A 13,938-nucleotide genomic window follows, 5' to 3' on the forward strand; every position below is an offset into this window, starting at 1 on the left:
TGAGTGCTTCTTCATAGCATCATGCCAGAGGTTATAAACCTCTGTAAGCTATGGCGTTCAAGGAGCTCAGAGCCTGGAAGGCAGGAAAGTGAGTGATAACATAGAAGTTAAAATACACACAGAGACACACACACACACACATGTAAAAGAGATAGAGGAAACCTCTGTGTGCTTAGGTCCAAACAAGTGAGGATCGAAGACTCCGAGTGCCAGGCGTCTCTCTCATGCTTTGGGCCTTCACTCATCACCATTCCTGAGGCTCACTTCCTCCAGGGTCTCCTGTCTCGGTTAGCAGCGCCTCTGTCCACCCATAGGCTTATGGCGGGAACCTGAATAGGAGGGATCCCTGACACCTTCCTTGACCTCCTCTTCACAGCCTGTCACCAGATCTGGTTGCTGAATCTGTCAGTCCTGCCTCAGAAATACTTCGTTTGTCAATAGCTGTGTTTCACCGCAGCCCCCACCCTTGTCCAAGTCCCTTTCCTCAAACAGAATCTTAACAGGAATCTTTCCTCACGTAGAGAGAGCCGTCCCGCTGATCTCCGCCCACACTCCGGTCCCTTCAGCAAGTGGAGCCCAGCCTCTGTCTTACTTGTCCCTCCTCAGCTGTTCTCTCCCAGAAGGCGTCTCCCACCCCAGCCCACCCCATTGGCCTGAACAGCTGCAGCTCATCCTTTGACCTGCATCATCGCGTGCAGTTGCTGTGACATCAGGGCCACACGCAATTTGTGACAGTTCTCTGCTCTCCTGCCTTTGTGGGCAAATTGGCATGCATGTGTGTGTTTGTGTAGGCAGGTAGGCATACCCTTGAACAGCATGCGAGTCAGGAATGGCGAGCCCCCACGCTGCACGCAGTCAAAAATGGGAGTACTGCTATCTCTGCCTCAGAAACAATGGAGTTGATAAATGAGTCAACCAAGAGCAGGAACTGAAACAGTTTAGGCAGAGGCAGGACTCAGTCCCTGATTCTTTTGATTCCACATATCGTGATCTCTGATTGAACACAGACACCCCCCTTCCACCACTTAGTTAACTAAAGATCTGTAAAATGAAAGTACTATAATACAAGTACTATATTTATTGGAAAAAAATCACACATAAATGGACCTGTATAATTCAAACCCCTATTGTCCAAGCCTTGTTCAGCTGTGTGTGATGTTTGTGTGTGTCCCATTCCTGAATCCACAAAATGGGAATAAAAACCAAGATATTGAGCCAGGATCAAGAGAGGAGCGTGTGCTTACTATTCTGGGAAAAACTGGAGGTAAATAATATCCTACTGTTTTCCTGTTTTGTTGTTAATTGTCTTTTTATTCAGAGAGGCTGCCTAAGGAGTTTACACTAAGACATTGCAGAATCTTTTGTACAGCGTACATTTTCCCATTTTAGAGGGATTAGGAAAGAGCTCTCAGCTGTCAGCACCTCTACCTAGAGCTGCACACTGAGAGTCTAATGTAGCAGGGAGACAGAATCTTCGATTAACCCCAAATAAGAAAAATAAACATTATTTTTTTTGGAACCATGGAGGGTTAAGAATCATCTAGGCATATAATGGGTGCAGAATGAGCATGGTCCTACAGGTTAAAAATTGTCTGGAAAATCAAGTTTTTTTAAGCCTCTTTACAGTGCTGGTGATAACCAATTAAGCAGATGATTTTACTTTAGAAGTGCCTGTTATTTGTGGTATACTTCCATTTTCCCACTGTGTCCTTTATTTCCACTTTTTAACCAAGTGAGATTTCTTTAAATGCACATAGGTACATATAATATCTTTCTGTATGTCTGCCACAGGCTAATGTTGTCCCTGCCGTTCTGTACCAGGTTCCCTGCCTTGACATCCCGTTGTCATAGCATGAGAAGCATACTTTAAATTCATTCCAACTTTTGACAAAAAGGAGAGGGGAATTTGTGTGAAGGTATGATCAGTTTAAAGAAACATGCCCCATTTTTAGCAGCCTGTTTCCATGGAAACAGAAGCAGCAGCCAACCACAGAGTTATCAAAGTGCCTGTAAATTTCCAAGGCTGAGTGTTGAAAATATTGTCTTCCTGACCTCATGCTGCAGATTAATGCAGGAAACCTACAGTGCATCAGCCTGGACTGCTTGCATGTTTAGTTTTTACTTCATTTTTGCTCTTTCATTTCTAATAGAGAGTAAATGCTACATTCTTGACTGTGACCTATTCCACAGTTTGTACCACCTGCCTCTTCTCCCACACCCCTCAGCCCCAGTGGACTTCGTAAGGGTGCAGTAGACTTTTGGATGAAAGGCTGTATTTCTGTCTGAGGCAGTCTAAGGCTAACTTTCTTTTTTATGTATTTGTTTGTTTGGGCTGCACTAGGTCTTCATTGCTGTGCGTGGGCTTTCTTTAGTTGCATTCGAGCGCCGCTCCTCTCTAGTTGCGACGTGCAGGCTTCTTACTGCAGTGGCTTCTCTTCTTGCAGAGCACGGGCTCCAGGCAGCCAGGCTTCAGTAGTCGCAGCACACTGGTGCGATATCGTGGCTCGTCCTCTGGAGCACAGGCCCAGTAGTTGTGGCACAGGGCTTAGCTGCTCTGAGGCATGTGGGATCTTCCTGGACCAGGGATCAAACCCATGTCCTCTTCATTGGCAGGCAGATTCTTAACACTGGACCACCAGAGAAATCCTAAGGTTACCTTTCAAACACTTACTTGCATGGTTTTTTTTTTAATTAACAATGTTGTCTTTCCTTTTTCTAAGTGGAAAATAATCATGATATAAAAATTCCTGCTTAAAATGCTGTTTGTACTTGGTAGTATCAGAGGTTTAGATTTATGTGTATACTGTCACTCTGATTTTGCTTCAGACAGGAGGTGTGGTTGGAGTTTGCTTAATCAGTGCAGATAGCATGACTCTTACAAGACAAACCACCATTTTATTTCTGGCCTTTTTGTATTCCTTTATTTTAAACAACTTGAAGAATAACTTTATTTTATAACTGGCAAATTAGACTCATGAAAATACAACAAAAGGTCTGTAATCTTCGGTTGCTTCTTTTTACCATCTATGAGAGTACTTAAGTGCTTTTTGTTGTTACTGTTCGGCTGCTAAGTCATGTCTGACTCTTACAACTGCAGCATGCCAGGCTTCCCTGTCCTTCATTATTTCTCTCGAGTTTGAGTCCGTGATGCCATCCAACCCTCTCATCTTCTGTCAGCCCTTCTCCTCTTGCCCTCAGTCTTTCTCAGCATCAGGGTCTCTTCCAGTGGCCAAAGTATTGGAGCTTCAGGTGGCCAAAGTACTGGAGCTTCAGCTTCAGTACCGCCCTTCCAGTGAATATTCAAAGTTGGTTTCCTTTAGGATTGACTTTTACACTTCTCTAATACAAGCTGAATTTCACATTAATTGTAAATGGAGGTGAAATTACTGTCTACCAGTTTTCCAGGCTCTTCTTTACTCCTTTGCCCTTAGCCTTCCCTTTTTCAGTCGTCTTTTACCTTCAAAACAATATAATTAGATTTAAATATAATTAGATGTCACCAACATCAATTCCAAAATGTCTGAAGCCTTAAATTCATACAACTAAGCAAGACAAGTGTTAGTTCTGTCCCATGATAATCACTTGCCACATACAAAATCCTCTTGGTATTATTCTTAAATTTGGCTAGAATTCTCTTTCTATAAAAAATAGTAACTCAGTTATATGCTGTAAGTACATCATGCAACATTAAGTAAAACACATTTATTTATTAAAGTTTCTATATGGTGAGCACTGTAAAAGGTGCTATAGAATATAAGGACAAAGTCTAGAAGGGGAGTTAGAGGCCCCACCCAGAACAACAAAACCTAGAATTTGGTGTGGCAGGGAATGCAATGTAATATATAGTTGTTATTGTAGTCATCAAATCATTAGAAGACAAAGTCACCATTGATGGTTAATGGAATTATGATGGTGAGGGAGGCTAGCCAGCCATGGGTGGGAATTAAGAAATTTGATTATCGAGTAATTGGTTTCTTAAGGTCTGTTGTTCTGCCAACTGTTCCATTTTTTCTGTTGAGATAAAATTCACTTAACATAAAAGTAACTATTTTAAAGTGAACGATTTCAGGGGCATTTAACGTATTCACGGGGTTGTGCAACACCTCTATCTACTTCCAAAATGTTTTCATTAGTCCAAGGGAACACCCTGTGGTCATGAAGCAGTTACTTCCCGCCAGTTTCAGGCAGTCACCAGAGTAGCTGTCTCTTTGTATTTACCAGTTCTGGATATTTCACATCTATGGAGAAGGCGATAGCACCCCACTCGAGTACTCTTGCCTGGAAAATCCCATGGACGGAGGAGCCTGGTAGTCCATGGAGTCGCTAAGAGTTGGACACGACTTCACTTTTCACTTTCCTGCATTGGAGAAGGAAATGCAACCCACTCCAGTGTTCTTGCCTGGAGAATCCCAGGGACGGGGGAGCCTGGTGGGCTGCCGTCTCTGGGGTCACACAGAGTTGGACACAACTGAAGTGACTTAGCAGCAGCAGCAGCATGAAATCATATAATATTCAACCTATTGCCATCTAGCTTCTTTTACTTAGTGAAATATTTTTCGAATTCATCCATGTTGTCACACGTACAGTGCTTCCCTTCTTTTACAGCTGAATAGTATTCCACTGTATGGACAGGCTAGATTTGCTGGTCCGTTCATGTGCTGTTGACATCAGGACTGTGCTCACCTTTTGGCTGTTGTGACTAGTGCTGCTATGAACATGAGTGTGTATGTGTGTGTTTGAGAACCCGTTTTCAGTTCACCTAGAAGTGGAATTGCTGGGCTGCAACTGTTCTTAACTTAAAAATTTTATGTGATGAGCTTGAGAAAGAACTGCCAAATGTTCTAATTTTGTATCTGTGGTCTTTTTCTCTGATAAAAAATGATATAGTTCAGAGCCATTGAGTGACTTGCTTGTTTCTGGACTGACTTCTCTCCCCTAAGCTGTTACATTATGAGTTGGAGCATTTTAGGGAAAAATAACCATGTTTTTCTTTTCCAACTTGTTCTTCACAGTCTGCAATGAGTATTTCAGACCTTCTTCACTGGCCTCAAACTGACTTTTCCTTCATATGCATCTCATTTTGAACAGATGATCTTTCCTCCTCCTCCTCTGAGAAATTAAAAGCCATCATTTGAAACTTTGCTGGACATGCCAGCCCAAATCTGTAAGCCCACCTGCAGCGACAAGCAATTCTCTGTGCCCTCCTGTCACGGGGGAAGTGACGTTCTTCTTTCCTCTGAATCCCACCCCGCTTCAGGAACCCTGCTGCCTCTTACTCTCTCTCTTGTTCTCATTCATATTCATTCATTTCCGTTCTCTCCCTCCGCAACCCCACCCCCTTTCCCTCTTGCTCTTTATCACTTATAAACCTGTTCAGGTATGTTCCAAGCTTAAGTTACACACCTCTCAAGCCTTCACCTCCCTCCCACCTTGCTGCTCAACGTCTTGAAAGCATTTCTTCCATTACTGTCATTCTCACACTCACCCCTCCTTCCTGCCTAACTAACCTCTTTGAGTCCCATTTCCATTTATCACTCCACAGACCAGCTCCTCCATGTAGCAGCAGCAGCAGCATTGGGCCCAGTTGGTCATGAGTGCCTTCTGGAAACACTTTTACACACACTCTCCAGGCTCCTCCTCTTCCTTGGGCATCTTCCGCTTGTTTCCTTTTTTGGACTTTCACCTCCATCTGACCTATAAAAGTGGGCTTTAAGTTGCATTTCCAAGGAGCTTGCTCCTGGGTTTGCTTCTTGCTTCCTCTTCCTATATTCTATTCTCAACCTTGGCAAACTAGGCTTCAAATACTACATAAGTGACAACTTCCAAATTTTAGTCTCCTGCCAAGACCTACCTTCGAAATCTGGAACCGTGGAACCAATTGTCACTTTGCCATCTCCACTTCTAATTCAGGCATATCCAAGACTGAGCTCCCTAAATGGCCGCCGTGTGTTCTTTATCTCAGTTAATGGTCTACCCAGGTTCTTAAGCCAGAATCCCAGGCACCATCTTCATCTTTTCTCCTTCAAACACAACATCCAGTCCTTTACCACATAGTGTTGATTTTGTTCTAAGTATGTATCAAATCTCTCCATTACATCTCTCAGCTGTGTTGGAGTTGAAGGAAAAAAAATGAGAAGCGTTATGCTTACTAGGTTTCTATCCTGGAATATGAGAAAAATTCTACCAAATTTATAAATCAATATATGGTTTACAAGCGAGAACTTAACCAGTTCTTCTGACACCCACTGTAAATATCTCTGCATTCAGTCAAAAACCAGCCCCATCAGCCTCACTGATGCTTTTGATCACTCTTGTTCCCTTACTGGTCACTAGTTATATCAAATGTTACTGTTACTTTGGCATGATATTGTTGGTAGTTGTGGCTAAGAGTAAGTGATCTTTGTTTCTGAATTTAAAAATTACCTTACGGCCTGATGATGTATACTGTGGGGAAGGGATGAACAGAAAGGTCCTCTTTTATCTTGTAAATGGGGAAATAGATTGGTGTAACCATTCAGATTGCAAAGTGACTCTATCAAAATTTCAGATGTGTGTATTTGTATTTAAGTGTTTATACACAAGCACAAACATATGGGATGCCACAAAATGAAGAAAATCATTGCAGCACTGTTAATAACAATAATAGCAGGAAATCTGGGACTTAAGAGTATACGATTGATACATCCACATGTTAGCTATAGCCATTAAGAAGAATGACCTAGATTCCATGTTGGTTTTTTTTTTTTTTTTTTTTTTAAGTAAATATCAAACTGTGTGAATGGCATGATCCCATCCCATGTATTTCCTTTGCATAGTCTATATTTAACATTGCCAGAATATTCACAAAACATTCTCTAGAACCATAGAAATTTAACAGTGGTTACCTCTTTGGAGGAGGACTGGAGGTCTCTGGTAGGATGGACTAGCTTTCACTTTTTTTTTTAATTGAAGTATGGTTGACTTACAATATTGTGTTAGTTTCAGGTGTATCACAAAATGAGTCATATTTTTAGATTATTCTCCATTAAAAGTTATTACAAGACATTGAATGTAGTTCCCTGTGCTATACAGTAAATCTTTATTGCTTATGTGTTTCTTATAGTAGTTTGTATCTGTTAATCTTATATATATACCACATCTTCTTAAATCAGTCATCTTGATTGTCACTTGGGTTGTTTCCATGTCTTGGCTGTTGTAAATAGTAAGCTGGGGTCCATGGGTCTTTTTGAAATAGTGTTTTCATTTTTTCTGGATACATATGCAGGACTGGGATTGCTGGATTATATAGTAACTCTGTTTTTGGCTTTTTAAGGAACCTCCATTCTGTTTTCCATAGCAACTGCACCAATTTACATTCTCACAAACAGTGTACAAGGGCTGCCTTCTCTCTATACCTTCTCCAACATTTATTATTTGTAAACTTTTTGATGATGGCCATTCTGATCAGTGTGAGGTCATCGTGGTTTTGATTTTCATTTCTCTAATAATTAGCATATTGAACCTCTTTTTCATGTACCTCTTAGCCATCTGTATATCTTCTTTGAAGAAATGTCTGTTTCGGTCTTCTGCCCATTTTCTGATTGGGGTGTTTGATTTTTTTTTTTTTTTAATATTGAGCTACAGTATGATCTGTTTGTATATTTTGGGTATTGTCAGTAGTGTCATTTGCAAATACTTTCTGCCAGTGCAATAGACTGGGTTTTCATTTTGTTTATGATTTCCTTTGCTGTGAAAAAGCTTTTGCTTCTTTTGCCTACAGAGACTGATCTGAGAAAACATCTTTTACTTTTTTTAATGCCCTTTTTTATGTGCATGTTTCACTTTTATTTTAATAGAAATATTCTTACAAAACATGAGTTTTTAAATAGAGAAATTATTGGTACATATATTGATACATTCCTGAATCCCAGGCTTAGAAGGAAAGCATTCAAGATGTGACTGCTTACTCTGTGACTACAAAATACCCATTCACAGTAAAGCACTAAAAATATGGGAATCTTTACAGAACTAACCTCATGGACTGTAGCCCGCCAGGCTCCTCTGTCCATGGGATTTCCCAGGCAAGAATACTGGAGTGGGTTGCCATTTCCTCCTCCAGGGTCTTATTTAGAGGCCAGTTAACCCCTCCTGTATCTAAGTTCAAAAGATAATATGAAGATGTGGTTTTTCTAAATTGTTTTGTTATTCTAGGACCAGGCACCTAAATACATTTAACAAGGCATAATAAATTTTTGCCAAAGTCCAACTACTTCATTCTCTTAACTAGTCAAACATCTTAAAAAATAATTAAAAAAAAACTGGAACCAGGTCTGTTTTTTACCTAATATTATCTTCAGAGTCAATACATAGTCAACACTAGAGTATTCTTTAGTTTCCCATCTTTGCTTTTGCCGTCGATTTACCCAGCCTTCATTTGACTGGCTCAGGGTTTGCCTGTGTTTTTTCTCCCCTCATAATTCTGTAGTTTATTCTGTCCTGTGTCTTGTGATTAAATAACATACATTAAATCTTCTCTCTGCCTTGCAGACAAACACTCATCTCTCCCCACACCTACTCATCCCACCCTCCTTCATACCCCATAATTGAAACTAGCTGTTTATAAAGAATTTCTAAGACCATGGCTGCCTGCTATACTGCTTCCCAGAAAGTGTCATTTCTGCCTTGTTTCTGTAATATACAGTCCTCAGATGTCCCCTTGCAAGTCCCCTGGCCAAAACCTGTGCTTTGTTTTGGCTCATTCAACTCATGCTAAACTGCTGTATGTTGTTTAAAATGCTGCTAATATGAGTTTTTTTTCTTTAGAGTGAAAGGCACTTTAATTATGTCATATTATGGAAACATTTCAAACATTCTAATTATAGAAACAAAAGAGAATAGAGATAATCATCTTGGCTCAGAAAGCAGCTAAACATTTGAAGGGGGTATAAATATTATATGAAAGACATTAAGGGTTTTGTTTTTGTTTTTAAATATTGGAAATTAATCTTAAAGTCTTGTTCTAGAAGTGCTTTAATCCATTTAAGATTCAGGAGAAAGGAACTAAAAGATGATACTTTTTACTATCTGAGCTATTTCTGATGGTGAAGAAGAATGACATTTCCTCTTTGCTATTAGATAAGCTACCTTTCATTTTTCACAATGGTGGTTAAAATAAAGTTTTTACTTTTCTTGTATATAAAAAAGAGCAAGTTCAAAACATTTATGTTGGGACTTCCATGGTGGTCCAGTGGTTGAGAATCCACCTTTCAACACAGGGAATGCGAGTTCAATCCCTGGCCAGAGAACTAAGATCCCATGTGCTGTTAGGCAATAAAGCCCACCAGCCACAACAAATACCCAGCACAGCTAAAATAAACAAACAAAAACCACATATGTTGACACAGTATTGTTTTTTGTCTGTTGTAACAAGGAATAACACCAAGAATTTTCAAAATTATATGCATTTTTCTCTTTGTTGAAATGTAGTAGGAAACATGAATGTTAACCCTAAGAGGTAATAACCCACATCATCTTGGAAAAATTCACAAATTAGTTAGAACATTTTTCTCTAAATGCAGCAGATATAAAGTAGTCTGTATTCATGTTTTCACACGTCTACTATAATTTCAAAGATGATGGTTTGCAAAAGTCTGCTTACTTTATGGCCACGCCTTATATGGACCACATAAAGATACTCCTCCTTTTAGGAATTAAGGAAATAACTGGAAATTAGGAATAAACTTTACCAAAAAAATCCACCATAGCATTAGCTATGGGAGTTGCAAAAATTGGAAACAACCTACGTGATCAATAATAGGGATATGTTTAATAAAGTATGCATGTCCACCCTCATTCCAAGATGCCATTTGCCTAAAACTATGTATCGTGTTTGACACATTGTCTCACTAGTATGATGCTTTGTTTGTTTGTTTTAAACCAAACAAGGGGGCTGTTGATGTTTTCTTTACCCTTTCTATTTTACTCCTTTCTTTGAAGACTCCCTCACGAGGAAGGAAAAATACTACTGCTGGGGACTCTCCAACAGACAGGGACCACCATGTTCCAGAAGTGTCAGCCTTTGAACTAGAGAGTGTTCTGACCCTTTTCTCTTCTCAGTATTCTTTTCTTGGGATTCTGCCTCTTGAATATGACCACCCTGATTTCAGACAAGCATTAACTTCGGCATTCACAAAAGAATGTCAGAGTATGCAGACATTTGGGTGCTTTCAGATCCACAGGTCATCTCTCTGGTTATTTTTGTTCCTCGTGAGGTACAGTGGGAACATACTATTCTCAATAAACTGTAAGTTATCAGGGAAAAGATCTTCACGTTAGAGCATAATTGATTCAGAGAATTGCAAAACATTCTAATATGAGAACCATGTGCATATATTCTTTGACTCATTAATTTTTTCTTTGCTGTGTGTAATAGAACCTTATCTCAATTGCTTCAGTTCTAAATGAGATGTCAGTGAAGTTTTGTGGTCCTATGGCCCCCAAAAGAAGTAGATAAAAATTTTTTTTTGGTATTGAGTAAAGAATGACATTTATATTTAGCAATGAATACAAAAATATATTTAAAAGCCATTTTACAGTCACATCCCTTTTTGAAGTATATGTAAGAGTGGGCTGTGCTCTGCAGTTCAGCACAAGCAAAAAGCAAGGCTGTGACGTGAGGGCTGCAGCTCCCACAGATCAGGCCTTGGGGTTAACTGCAAGTCGGAACCATTATGGGCATTTTATTTGAGCCTGGTCCAAACAGGCTCATCACACACTTGCTTTTTTTTAAAAAAAAAAAACAAAAAACAACTGTCTTCCTTCCCTACCGTTTAAGAAATACACACAGGTAATTTTTTTCTTTTTTTGCATATTGACACCCCTAAAGTGTGCCCTTAATAATCCTAACCTTGGTTTTCACCCATGGTCTGAAATAAAAATTAAATGTGGAAACTTAAAATTGAATGTAGGGTAAACCAAGGAAAATGTTTTTCATAGTTACTGCATTTGTTACTCTTTTTTGAAATCAGTTCACTTTCCGGATAGAAACAGAGATGCTATGAAAGGAATCTGCCTGAGAAATCTCGGGGAAAATATATATATATTATTAAATTTGGCCAACAAGATTTCCCCATTTTGTGATATGTACCTTGTTTTCTACACATTTAGTGATTCATTTACTCTTTTAATTAAAATGATTAGGTATCAGTTGATTTATGGCTTTCTTAGAACTTCTAGAATGAGGTACACTGTTATGTTTGTACACAGATTATTAAACTTAAAGGTCTTAATTCAGAAATTTTCCCTTGGATCATTAGTAGTATCTTATAAGTCTAATTTTTATTATGAAGTTGGCCTTCTTTAAAGCTATTTAAGATTTATTCCAGATGAAGTAAGTTCCTCCAGATACATTAATCTTTCCTTAAAATACATTTTTGCTATTAACTTATTTTTAAAAAAAACTAGGGAATCTTACATTAGTAAGATTAGTAAGACAATGTGTAAGCCAACTATTTTTGTTTATTTGCTAAGTATGATGTGATTTTATTTATAAAAAAAATACTAGCTTTAATCATTAACTTAAAATTATTAACTGACTAAGCAAAAAATATGCCAAAAGAACTTCAGAGGTCACCCAACGGGCAGAAATCACAAACGGGTTTTTTGTTTTTGTTTTTTGACGGGTTGAATGGTGCCAGGTAATATCCCTATTCAATTCTGAAATAGAAGATTAATTAAGCTTAATTATACCTCCTCTGGACCCTACGGTTGCATGTAAACTCCAATGGTGATTATTTCCTTTTTACAGTGCTCCAGCTAAGGCTGCAACAAAGGAGGACGAGAGAGCAACTAGTGGACCAGGGCATCATGCCACGTAAGGCTGACGCGTCCTCGTCATTCTAATGTGATGTAACAACACGGGCATGTCTGAGAAGAAGCTGCATCACACTCTGCTTTCAGTGTTGTCCATTTAATCCATATACAATTATTCAGTGAATTTACAAGGAAAAACCAGGCATCAGCATTGCTGATAGAATCATTTAAAGTACATTCTGGAAACCAGATGCAACTTAAAAGATGGACTTGGATTTTATATTATCAAAAAGCACCTTTAAATTTCTGTAATTAGGGTAATACCAGTTCTTCAGTTCAAATTCCAGCCATAGTTTTAAAATAACTGAAATAATTACTCTAGATCTAAGTGAATCCAAAGATACTTGCGAAAGTAGCATAATAAATTAATTCAAAACCTTATTTAATTCAAATTATCTTTGCTAGATGATGGTCTGTATAATTATGCATCTCAATTACAGGATGAATAAACATCCTATTTATAATTAATAAAATCTTCCTTGCCCAAGTAAAGATATTTTCCCAAGTAGCTTTAAGCTTCATCCCTTCATTTTTGAGTTGATTAATTTTAGAATATTTGTCCAAGGTGATTCTTTCCCTTTAATCACCAAACACAGCACTGCCCATCAACAGAAAATTAGATTAAAGATTTACTGAGTATGGCCTTGCTCATCAGAATAAGACCCAGTTTCCCCCTCAGTCAGTCTGTCCCATCAGGAAGCTTCCATAAGCCTCTTATTCTTATCCATCAGAGGGCAGACAGAATGAAAACCACAATCACAGAAAACTAATCAAACTGGTCACAAGGACCACAGCCTTGTCTAACTCCATGAAACTATGAACCATGATATATAGGACAACTCAAGATGGGCGGGTCATGGTGGAGAGGTCTGACGGAATGTGGTCCACTGGAGAAGAGAATGGCAAACCACTTCAGTATTCTTGCCTTGAGAACCCCATGAACAGTATGAAAAGGCAAAAAGATAGGACACTGAAAGATGAACTCCCCAGGTTGGTAGGTGCCCAATATGTTACTGGAGAACAGTGGAGAAATAACTCCAGAAAGAATGAAGAGACAGAGCCAAAGCAAAAACTACACCCAGTTGTGGATGTGATTGGTGATGGAAGTAAAGTCTGATGCTGTAAAGAGTAATATTGTATAGGAACCTGGAATGTTAGGTCCATGAATCAAAGTAAATTGGAAGTGATCAAACAGGAGATGGCAAGACTGAATATTGACATTTTAGGAATTAGTAAACTAAAATGGACTAGCCGCTGCTGCTAAGTCACTTCAGTCGTGTCTGACTCTGTGTGACCCCGCAGATAGCAGCCTACCAGGCTCCCCCGTCCCTGGGATTCTCCAGGCAAGAATACTGGAGTGGGTTGCCACTGCCTTCTCCAAAACAGACTAGAATGGGTGAATTTAAATCAGATGACCATTACATCTACTACTGTGGGCAAGAATCCCTTAGAAAAAATAGAGTGGCCCTTATAGTCAACAAGAGTCCAAAAATGCAGTACTTGGATGCAATCTCAAAAATGACACAGTGAGGTCTGTTCATTTCCAAGGCAAACCATTCAGTATCACAGTAATCCAAGTCTATCCCCCAACTAGTAATGCTGAAAAAGCTGAAGTTGAACAGTTCTATGAAGACCTACAAGACCTTCTAGAACTAACATCCAGAAAAGGTGTCCTTTTCATTATAGGGGATTGGAATGCAAAAGTAGGAAGTCAGGAGATACCTGGGGTAACAGGCAAATTTGGCCTTGGAGTACAAAAAGAAGCAGGGCGGAGACTAACAGAGTTTTGCCAAGAGAACGCACTGGTCAAAGCAAACATCCCTCTTCCAACAACACAAGAGAAGACTGTACACATGGACATCACCAGATGGTCAATACCAAAATCAGATTGATTATACTCTTTGCAGCCAAAGATAAGAAGCTCTATACAGTCAGCAAAAACAAGACTGGAAGTTGACTACGGCACAGATCATGAAATTCTTATGGCCAAATTCAGGCTTAAATTAAAGAAAGTAGGGAAACCACTAGACCATTCAGGTATGACCTAAATCAAATCCCTTATGATTATACAGTGGAAGTGACAAACAG

General features: G+C 39.2%; 1 protein-coding gene and 1 long non-coding RNA gene across 19 annotated transcripts in view; one reads left to right on the forward strand and one right to left on the reverse strand.

Moving 5' to 3' along the window:
- MRTFB (myocardin related transcription factor B) overlaps positions 1-13,938 on the forward strand; it is a 315,742-nt gene that overhangs the window by 250,102 nt on the left and 51,702 nt on the right. For all 18 annotated transcript variants that reach the window (XM_059881259.1, XM_059881261.1, XM_059881260.1 and 15 more), the window contains one exon: positions 11,786-11,851. In XM_059881259.1, coding sequence (XP_059737242.1) covers positions 11,786-11,851 — 66 coding nt within the window. The remainder of the gene's footprint in view (positions 1-11,785; positions 11,852-13,938) is intronic.
- LOC104975849 (uncharacterized) overlaps positions 657-13,938 on the reverse strand; it is a 93,507-nt gene continuing 80,225 nt past the window's right edge. Inside the window, exon 4 of the long non-coding RNA XR_009492837.1 lies at positions 657-3,457. This is a non-coding gene — a long non-coding RNA (uncharacterized lncRNA). The remainder of the gene's footprint in view (positions 3,458-13,938) is intronic.

The sequence above is a fragment of the Bos taurus genome, chromosome 25, assembly GCF_002263795.3.
Source record: "Bos taurus isolate L1 Dominette 01449 registration number 42190680 breed Hereford chromosome 25, ARS-UCD2.0, whole genome shotgun sequence".
Taxonomy (NCBI): domain Eukaryota; kingdom Metazoa; phylum Chordata; class Mammalia; order Artiodactyla; family Bovidae; genus Bos; species Bos taurus.